At 45.5% G+C, this 11,102-nt stretch overlaps 1 protein-coding gene across 3 annotated transcripts in view; it reads left to right on the top strand.

Moving 5' to 3' along the window:
* Positions 1-11,102, top strand: part of ZNF274 (zinc finger protein 274) — a 34,361-nt gene that overhangs the window by 17,830 nt on the left and 5,429 nt on the right. For all 3 annotated transcript variants that reach the window (XM_027767603.1, XM_027767604.1, XM_027767602.1), the window contains exon 5: positions 8,079-8,561. In XM_027767603.1, the coding sequence (XP_027623404.1) occupies positions 8,079-8,561 (483 nt within the window). The remainder of the gene's footprint in view (positions 1-8,078; positions 8,562-11,102) is intronic.

Below are 11,102 nucleotides of genomic sequence, written 5' to 3'. Positions count from 1 at the left end.
GGGGGACTTTTCGGGAAATCTTACCACACACTCAAGATGTATGAGGGAGCTATGTAATTCTTTTATAGTAGTATATCGGGGAGTCAGAGGGGGGTCACTTCCCAGCAAGGCTATCACAGTCCTGGAGCGAATAGCAAGCGGCCTTGCCAACATGCTAAGTGACCCAAGCTTGTTCCAAGGTCGGGGGGCATACTAGCAGCCTTGCCAACTTACTGAACCGACCGGAAGTGATGCTCAAAGGTCAAGGGGCTCAGACGGGTCCTGGAGCCCCACCGGGTCGGACTCCTCCACTTCTTAGGCCATTTCCTTACACAGTCTGAGTGCTTAAAAATTATTTGTTGAGTGTAGGAATGAACAAACAATAAAATGGAAAGATTTTTGGAAAACTATAAAGTTGCCAAAATTTTTTTTTTTTTTGAGAGGTTTTTGCTATAAGGCGTGTGTGCTCGCCAGAGAGACAGAAAGCAAGAAATCACCTCCTGGAGGGATGGCCACGCCGCAGTCCCTTCTCCTCCATTCTCCTCTCGGGATCTTGGGCATGCATGCACATGCACCTGGCGTGAGTTCAAGCCACCAGGTCTGGTACTTGAACCACGGTCAACTATGCGGGAGTCCAGCGACATGCTAACTGCTGGTCTCGCCAAAAATTTTTAAAAGAATTATTTATACAATTTTATTTATTCATTCATTTATTTTTATTTGTCCAGAGAGAGAGAGGAAGTGAGAAAGCAAGCCACCAGGTCCAGGACTTGAATCATGGTCAGTCATGTTGGAATGTCCAGCACCTTAATCACCATGATGTCTTCTGGTACCAAAAGTTGCCAAAATTGATACTTAGAAAAAGCATTAAAATTAGCTTTTTTAGGATGAATTGACCAGTTGCATCTCAATACTGCCCTAGACAATATTTTTAACTCCTATTTATTTATTTTCTCTTTTTAAAGATTTTTTTGTCAGGGCACATGGGCTCACTGGAAGAGAGACTCAAGTGAGAGGGGAAATGAGAAATCACCCCCCTAAGGGGTATGGACACACCTTCATTCTCTTTTCAGGGTTTTGGGCATGCGCACACATGTACCTGGAGTGATTTTCAATCCACCAGTTCTGGGATTCGAACTGTAGTTGGTCATGTGAGAGTCCAGCACTTTAACCACTATGCTGCCTACTGGCCCTAACTCCTGTTTTGTTTTTCTGAGAGAGATTTTTGTTATAGGGCATGTGTGTTTGCCAGAGAGAGAGAGAGAGCAAGAAATACCCCCCCCCCAGGAGATGGCAATACTGTAATCCTGTCTCCATTTTCTCTTGGGACCTTGGGCACACACACACACACACGCCCAGCATGAGTTTAAGCTTCCAGGTTCAGGACTCAAACTGCAATTGACTACGTAGGAGTCCATCTTTGTAACTATTACACTATCTGCTGGTCCCACTCCTATTTATTAGCTAGAGGGCACCACGAGTACTGACCACAGAGAAAATAGTCCCCAGTGAAGTGTGGTCATGGTACAGTCCTGTTTTCCCTATTTCTCCTTTCCATCAGGAATTTGGATGTGCATGCACACATGCATCCAGTGTGTATTTGAAGCTGACAGGGCTGGGATTCAAACCTCAGTCAGCCACATGGGATCTGGCTTTTCATGCACTGTGCTTCAGTGCTGTGCCATAGGGCTAGTCCTCAACTCCTATTTAAAGATAGTTTTCCAGACCAGCAGATGCTGTGATGGTTATGTCCCTGGATTCTCCAATGGCTGACCACAGTTCAGGTTTAAGACCTGGTAGCTTAAAATTGAGGCTGAGCGTGTGTGCCCAAAATCCCTAGAGGAGAATTTGAGAGAAAGTTGTGGTATGACCATCTCTCCCCGGGGGTGATTTACTTTGTTTCCCTGTCTCTCTGTTGTCTTCAAATCAGCGAGAGAATAAGAGGACATCCAGTTTCAGCCACATTAAAGTAGTCTTCATTACCCAGCAGCTGCCAAGGGGACCTGAATCACTCCAAAACTTCGCCACCCAGAAGCAGATGGAAGGAAGGTTTATAAAGCCAAAAATAAAAAAGGCAAGGAAAAAATCCCACAAACTTAAAAAAACTACAAACCTTGAGTTATGCAAAAGAGGTTTATAAAAGCAAAAAAAAAAAAAAAAAAAAAAGGTATCAGGAAGGACAGTTATAATTGGCAACATGAATCTGCTGGTGATAAATACTTGATTAGGATATGGATGGATGGCAGTGTACATCTGGTGATGGTAAGCATTCAGTGAGGACTTTTAGGAGGCACACATGGGTCAGGTTATGGATAAAGAAAAATGGCGGCAGTCATATTCAAAATGGAGATGCTCATGCTTCATCTCTAACCTGCGCACACACCCTATAGCAGAGACTTCTTTCAACAACAACGAAAGGGGGACCAGCAGATGGCATAATGGTCGTGTCACTGGATTACCACATAGTCAACCGCAGTTCGAGTCTCAGACCCAGTGGCTTAAAACTCATGCTGGATGCCTGTGCGTGGATGCCCAAGATCCCAAGAGGATAATGGAGAAGGGATTGCAGCATCACCATTCTCCCAGGGGGTGATTTCTTGCTTTCTTTCTCTCTCTCTCAGTCTCTTAGGTGAGTACACATAATCTATAGCAAAAATCTCTCCTAAAAAAAAAGATAGTTTTCATGGTACATCAACAGTTCAGGAACACACAGCTTGTTAAGCAGGCTCTTTCTGAAAGTACAAAGTGAGAAAATTGTTGAAAAGGAAGGGATAAAGCTGTTGCAGCCCATAACAATTACCCTTCTTAAACTAAACTGAAATACTCTTACAGTGTTCAGAAAGAACAAATAATTGTAAACCAGTAGCTTTGGCTTAAGATCAGGAATAACCAATTTGACAAAGATAGAGAAAAGATTTTGTTAATACTTTTTTTTTTTAAAGAATTACTTTATTAAACTTTATTTATTGATTTATTTATTTTAATTTGACCAGAGAAGGACAGAATGAAAAAAGTGAGAAAGCAAGCTGCCAGGTCCAGGACCCCAACCACAGTTGGCTACGTGGAAGTCCAGTGCCCTTAACCACCACACCACCTGCTGACCCCTTGTTAATACTTTTTAAAACTGTGCCTAAGTGTAAATTATTAATCACTGTCTATGTGAGGAAAATTACATTGCTGGGATGTGGAATACTTGAATAAGCATCAGTAGAAGCATTGACTTCTTTTGAGAACTTATAAAAGCTAGAAGCCCAAAGTCCATTCCTTGATTTAAGACCTGTAGTCATCCCAGCCATCAGCCTCTGGAGGAGGCTGGATCCATTGTATTGTGAAGCTAGATCCATTGTACTGTGAAACAAGAAATTGAAATCTATGACCTGGGCTGGAAAGCAGATGAAGGTGCAAACAGAGTGTATTCTCACCCCATAGTCTATACTAGCCACTGACTGGCAGGCTCCATGTGGGAGGCAGGAACTTTATAGCAACAGCAGTCTTCTTTTGATAAATTACAGATGGCATACAATTATATTGCCAGTGAGATTTCCTGAAATTTAATAGAACTATGAGAAAATCCAGACAGAAGGATGAAAAGATCCGTATGTCTTGGTGAAGAAATCTTCCTTTATCAGGTCATTCAGAAACTGCATTCTTCTGTAAATATTGCTTGAGCACTGTTCATTTTGGGCCTGTGTTTATGCCATAACAGCCACTAGGACACGGTGGCTGATGAATCAACTAAAATCATACCAGTACCTGTCAGTTTCTTGGTTGCACTGATGACTTGATATGCTTATTGGCTACTGCACCTAGTGCGACTACATTGGACAGTACTGCTCTAGGGAGGGTGGGAGAGGTGATAATGATAATGAACAAGGTGTATTGAGATCAGGGTTGCAAAGAAAATGGAACCGTAGTGTATATTAGGGGGAAGGAGGTAGGTGTGGGTGGGCAGCAGTAGTTTAGAACTGGGCAAGATGGAACTCTGAGGTGGACACTTGAGCTGAGAGCTGGATGGGGAAGGTGAACCAGATGAAAATGTTGAGGAGGAAGAATGTACCAGGCAGGAGGATGGCAAGTGTAAAGACCTCTGGATGAGAGGGCCTATGTGAAGAAAAGTAAGTGGCTGTGGGTGACATCCTTTGGTGTAAAGGGCATGAGAATAAAAGGTTTAAAACATGTTCCTTTGTTCCCCAGGGTGTGGCCTTGGGCAAGGGTTCACTGCCTCTCTCCTTCCATGGATTTCTTTTATGTAGGGGTTGGACACTCACTGACCAGGACTGTGATGGTATAAGGCTGAAGGTCTTTGGTGGTCTTCAAAGACTGACTCAAAGATGGTCACAGCTTCTGGTAGATGACCCTCCAGTCCCTAATTTGGGGTTCTGGATACATAAGCCTCAGGAGACAGCCATTAGTCCTGTGAGGAACACAGACACAGAAGGCAATCCAATAGAGTTGCTCAGCTGAGCTAAGGAGGGATGGGTCATCTGCATAAGGAGAAAAGGCAACAGGAGTGTGCCCTAGAAAGGAATAAGGGGAGCTGAGATGAGTACTTCTGTGACCCTGCCCCCTCCCCGTAAAAGATTACTAGTGACCCATGATGTTTTGGAACTGATTGGTCATCATTCCCTAGGAAACTCAGCACTGTGAGGAAGACAGCTGCCTCAGGCTTGTTTCTCAGCCCCAAGGGAAGTAGCAAAGAAATATGTGAAAGGAGAGAATAGTGACGAGTAAAAGAGCAGCTCCCGTGCACACTTACTACATGCTGTACAGGAGGTGGATAGCCAGTCACTTAGAGTGAGGAAACCCCGGTCCAGAAGGATTAAGTCTGTCGCCCAAAAAGGCTCAATGAATTTGTCTAAAAGCTTACAAGATGTAGAGCTGGAGGTGAGGGGACTATTTTACCTCCAAGGTCTTTTCTGCTGCTGAGTCGTAAACTGAGCCCCAAGCTGAGATGAATGATCACGCATCTGCATCCTGGCAAGAGGATGCATCAGTCACTGCTGTGGCTCTGGTGGGAAGGAAACCCAATTTTATATTTTAAGCACTTCTGTTTCCTTTCTGTGAAATGGGGCAAATAATTTCACAGAACAGACAATGGTAAGGATTACTTTAGAGGGTTTGTGGAGTGGTTCATGGGTTGACATTTAGAGGACTGAGATACCGTAACTGCCTCCCCAGTTCTGGGCTTGTGGCTCTTTTCATCTTCTGTGGTGTCCATGGTTCCATAGTACTCAGTAGGTAGTGATCATGTACACAGTGTGTGGGTTCTGGAAGGGAGCACAAGGCAGAGACTGGAGGGCTCCACATCTACTGGGCTGCCAATGCTCTATGTGACAGCCAGAGATTCCAAGTCCATACTTGAACTCAGGCTCTAAAGCCCAAAACAGAAGGAAGGTAACTAAGGGAGCATTCAATATAAGATTCTGAAAAAGCACCTTGATGTCCCCAAGGATGGGCAAGAGTAGAGAATTAAATGTATGATCAAGAGTAAAGTAGAAATAAATGGTTTAGAAGCTGGGTAAGAATGGGATAGAATAGAAAAGAGCCTACAACCCAGTTCCATTGAGAAATCACTAAATAAAAATCTAGAGAATATAGAAAGGAAATTTTAGAAATTAGAAGTCTATGGGGCAGTATGGAGAATTAAGATTGTTTTGCCCTTATGGAAATTTCAAACCTTAAGAATTTTAGTTGAAGTAAATGAACCATGCTTTCAGATCAAGAAAGACTTAGAGGAAAATAAACCCCATAAAGCCCTAAGGAATGGAACATGAAGGGAATTAAATATAGAAACAGGCAGACATAACTGACTGGGGGAGAATATGCCTCCAAAATGGAAATAAATGCTTATTTGGGAGAAGAGGCTGGAGATGGGTGCGAAAACGTCTCTTGCTTAAATTTAGTTATAGGCAAACGTTTTAAAGACAGGCAGAGTGTGGCAGAGAATTAGAAGCCAGGCTAGGCCAGACGGTGACCCGTTAGGGTGGCTGGATCCCGCATGGTTGTAATACACCCTTTGAGTCCTGGACCCAGTGGGTTCAGAAATACGCTGGGAGCATTTGCGAGCGTGCCCAAACTCTCAAGAAAGGAGAGTATGTGTCCGCTTTCTCTGAAAGGTGCTTTCTCACTTTTCCCTTCCTCCAGTGAACGCGGGCGCGCTGTAATAGGTGCCCCCAGCCAAAAAGAGCAAAGGGCGCAGCACTTCGCCTGCTTTCCCGCTGTGTGCCAGGGTCGGCCTGGGCGGCCGCTGTGCCCCAGTGGGCTCACTGGGCGGGTCGCGCCAGCGTTCGCAGGGCTGGGAGTCGGCGAAACGAGGAGGCATGAAGCCACGCGCTCGAGATTTTTAACTGGGAAACGCAGAATAAAAGGGGCAGAAGTCACGGGCAAAAGGGTCAGAGCCCCGTTGTGGTCGCGCTGAGACCTGCGCTCGCCCGCAGGAGTCAGCAATGGAAAGACGTCGGTCAAGGAGGTGCCTGCGCCGCAGGGCCTTGGGGCTGTGGGACTCCGTGTGTGACACTTTCCTGGCTGTCGAAAGGCGCGGCTGTGCTCCTCGGGCAGAGGAGCGGTGGCCCCACTAAGCAGTGGTGACGCAAGGGGCGTTGGGGTCAGGTAGCCAGGCCAGAATCCTTGCTCACAGACTCCCCAGTAGCAGTTTCCTGTCCTGTTTTCCTCGGTGAGTCTCTGCGTTTTGGGCTTAGAAACAGGCACTGGAGTGAGTACCCGCAGAGCCAGCCTTATGGAGTCATTCCCCACACTCTAGACAGCAGCAGGAAGGTTCCAGGTGGAGGTTAGTGGCTGGTAGGCGGTCGGGCCCGAAGTGCTCTGCAGCTTGCATGGGGGCTTAGTGACTCAGGACTCTGTTGGTGATGCCTGTCCCCTCTTGGAAGGACAATATAACCTTTTTTAAAAAGGGAGTGAAGGGACCAGCAGTTAGCGTAATGGCTATGTCGCTGGACTCCCACGTAGTCGACCGCGGTTCGTGTCCTGGACCCGGTGGCTTAAACTCACGCCGGGCGCGTGTGCGTGCGTGCCCAAGATCCCGAGAGGAGAATGGAGGAGAGGGGATTGCGGCGTGGCCATCCCCCCTGGGGGGTGATTTCCTGCTTTCTATCTCTCTGTCTGTCTGGCGAGCGCACGCGCCCTATAGCAAAAACCTCTCCAAAAAAAAAAAAGGGGGGAGTGAAGAGCAGTGGTAGTTGTTAACCAGGTCCTAATCTCCAGGTTTACTGCCCTAGAGGTTGTGAGTCAGACTTCCGTCATGTGGTCAGGCTGCCTCCACATCTGTTACTATCTTTTAGCTTCCTAAGTAGATTAGTTTTGTAAAAGTACTTGAACATTAGTTGCTAAAGCTTTGAGTTCACACTGAGTTCTTTTTCAGTTAGAATGGTACTCATTTGTACTCACAACAGGAAGAGCAAAAGTGCAGGTTTACTCCCAGTATCAGCCACGCCATTAAATGTTGCAGAAATAATCAGAAGTAATTAATAATCTGTGATTACTTACATTTGTTTATTTTTCCCCCAAGTACCTTGGATTTGAGATTAACATTTTTTTCTAGAGTTTTCTTGTTTCATTTTGTTCCCACCTTACTATTTTGGCACAGTCCTGGAGTTCAGTAGATATGCTTTTATAGATTTTGCCTAGATCCAGAACTCCTGCTTTTTCCACACATCCCCGTTTGTGGCCCCAGTAAAGGGTGGGAGCAGGTATTTCCCTTCATGGCTTCATGTGCATGCAATGTCATAGGTCCTTTTTCAACCCCATTGTCTCTTGTTCTTACTTTTTGTTTATTATTTTAATTCTTTTAGATATATGTATCCAGGGAGGGAATTCTAGGATTATATGATAACTGTATGTTTAACTTTTTGAGAAATTACCAGACTATTTTGCAAAATAGCACAGCATTCTGCATTCCCACCAGCAGTGTTTGAGAGTTCCAGGTTTTCTACATTCTGATGTGTTACCATCCATCTTTGATAATAGCCATCCTGGTGGGTGTGAAGTGGTATTTCACTAGTTGTGATTTATATTTCTTTGCCAGATAGTGATGTTTTTGCGTTGTCTTTGTCCATTTGTCTCACTTTGCTCTTGACTTACAGAATGTCCTGGGACTCGGGAAGACCCTGAGGTAGAGTCTCGTCCTGCTGAGAATCCCCTGATGAAGATTAAGGTTGTTGAGGTCCTCACACTGAACCAGGAGGTAGCTGGTCCTCGGAATGCCCAGATCCGGGCTCTATATGCTGAAGATAGAGGCTCAAGTCCAGACATCCTCAAGGAGCCAACCCAACAGCTGGGCAAACATCCAGCTGACTCTGAGGCTGCTCGCCAGAGGTTCCGGCAGTTCCATTATGAGGAGGTGATGGGTCCCCAGGAGGCCTTGACTCAGCTCCGAGAGCTTTGTCACCAGTGGCTGCAGCCTGAGGTACTCTCCAAGGAGCAAATCCTGGAGTTGCTGGTGATGGAGCAATTCCTGGGTGTGCTGCCTGGGAAGTTTCGGTCATGGGTGGAATCTCAGCACCCGGAGAACTGCCAGGAGGTGGTGGCCCTGGTAGAGGATGTGACGATGATATCCAAGGAGGAAGGTGAGTGCAGTGGTAGAATGAATAGAGGGGGAACAGCTCTACTAAGGGCATCTAGGATCCTGGGGGTTGGGATGGCAGGGGACAAGTGAGAACTCCAAACTTTCAAGAGAAAGGGAAGGGTTGTGCCCACTCTATCCAGACCAAGGACATCACCCCTGTGTTCCCTAGTCAGAGGTACTAAAACCCCCAGGTGGGTTTCAGAATCACTTCTCTTAAGTTGTATTTATTTCTTTATTTATTTACTTATTTAAGCTATCTGCTTGTTTATTGAAGCTATTTCCTTTCTTTTTTTACGTGAATGAGAGAGACAGTATCCCCTGTAAGCTCTTCATACAACGATCCATCCCCGGCTCAGCCAGACTTGGACCATGGCACATGCATGCCTGGCATGTTTAGGGAGGTCTCTGGACCCAAGGCCAGAATCTTCCCATGTGGGTCAGCCTTGCAGAGCACTGCATTACCACTGCACTCACCTTCCTCCTTGTTTAGTGAGCTCTCTGCAGGCTTCTGGCAGAAGCCTACAGATAAGGTCATTTTATTTTCACCTTTTTGGGTTCCATGATATACCACAAGCCCTTTACCATTTGTAAGGTCTGTGGGTAAAGTCACAATTAAGACAGATGACACTCCTGAGCTCACAGAGTCTACTATAGTCTATTGGATTTGACATGAACATGTATGTGACAATGCTGAGGTTAACTAGAGCTCAGGGATGCTAGTGGAGCTTTCTTTGGAGTCCAAGTTGCTGTAGCCCACAGCAACCATGGAGTAGAATTTGATCAGGTGCAGGAAAATGTGCCAACCAGAGAGAGCATCACCTGTTGAGGGCATGAAGTGAAAGGAGTCACACCATATGCACAAATCAGGAGACTTGGTAGGGATGTGTGGTGGAAGGGAGCAGAGGATGGGCTGGCACAACCCTGGAGAGCTTTTGGAGGCCAAGTTGCTGCAGCCAACACCTACCATGGAGTAGAACTTGACCAGGTGTAAGAAGAGCAAAAAAGATGTGTTTTTGGAATAAACAGATGATTATCTGATTGTGACTAAGGGGGGAATGGAGAGGAATCCTGAGGTAGATGGTGGAATTCCAAGAGAATGGGACTTCCTAAAGAAGCATGATTGTGAGAGAAGGCAGACAATAGGGCAGGGGGTAGCACAACTGCCTGTTTCAGATGCACCGATTCTGTGGTGATGCAGTCAGCAGAGTACTTGCACCCGAAGGTATCCAGGTCCTAATTTCTGGACCCCATGTATCTGTTATCTCACATCCAAAGGACCTTTACACATAGGATTTGAAATGGGGATATTATCCTGGATTACCTAGGTTTCTAAGGTAGTCTCTTTTTCATAGCTTGGCTTGGTTCACTCAGCAGTAAATCTTCCATATTCATCCACTTTCTGTCAAAAGCCAGGGTTTTGTTGGTTTTTATGGCTGAATAGTATTCCATAGAGTATATGTGCCACAGTTTTTCAATCCATTTATCCGTACAGGGGCATTTGGGTTGGTTCCATGTCTTAGCAGTCGTGAATAGTGCCTCAGTAAACATCGATATGCAAGCATTTTTCCAATGAATTATTCTTCTGTCCTTTAGGTAGATTGCTGGATCATATGGTAGTTCTGTTTGTAGGTTTTTGAGAAATCTCCAAATTGTTCTCCACAGGGGCTGGACCAATTTACATTCCCACCAGCAGTATAAGCGTTCCCCTTTCAACACACCTCCGCCAACACTTAACATTTTTTGTTTTTTTAATCTTAGACATTCTGACTGGGGTAAGGTAATATTTAGCTCAGTTAGGTACATACCAGACTTCTGATCTCCAGAAACTAAGATAGTAGATATGTGTTATCTGAGCTGCTGAGTTTGTGGCAGTTTGTTTCAGCAGCATCAGGGAATTAACACAGGGGCCAAGGAGGAAGTTGTGACAGGAAGGGAAGGTCAGTGAGTTCATCCTATATTTAACACCTCAGGGATTTATGACATCAAGTATTGTCACATAGTCCCACAATAAGAGCCCTTCCTGAGAACCCTGAGAATCCTGTGTTTGTTTGTATTATTCAGCCTCCTGGGCACTATGTGACTGCCACAAATTTTTGTACCGAATGACTCTAGGGAAAATTAGTTGGAAAGATTCTCTAGCTTCAGGCATGCTAGACCAGCAGCTCTGATGATGGGCTCAGAATCTCTCCCATTTTTTACTCCTGCTGGCTTCACTCCATGAGCTTCACTCAGAGGCAGGATATCTACGTAGGCTGTCTTCCAACATGGACTTTATCTTTCCCAAGTCTTGTTGGCTCTCATTGACCAGATGTAATCACTGTGGCCAGGAAAAAGCAATATTCTGGTGGACCAGCCTGGGTCACCCCATGTACCCCCTTGGTATTAGCATGGAGTCAGCACTACAGAAGGCCTTGGACCATGTGGGGACATGTGAAAAGGTCACATGAGGAGTCATGGTGGCAGGGGTCATGGACCGTGTGTGCTGTTCTTTTTTTTTTTTTTTTTTTTTTTTTTGGGGTTTTTTTTTAATAGTGCGGGTGGT

This window comes from Tupaia chinensis, unplaced genomic scaffold (genome assembly GCF_000334495.1).
Source record: "Tupaia chinensis unplaced genomic scaffold, TupChi_1.0 Scaffold144336_1, whole genome shotgun sequence".
Taxonomy (NCBI): Eukaryota; Metazoa; Chordata; class Mammalia; order Scandentia; family Tupaiidae; genus Tupaia; species Tupaia belangeri.
Note: the sequence above shows the minus strand (reverse complement) of the source record. Positions and strands in the feature narration are given on the sequence as shown.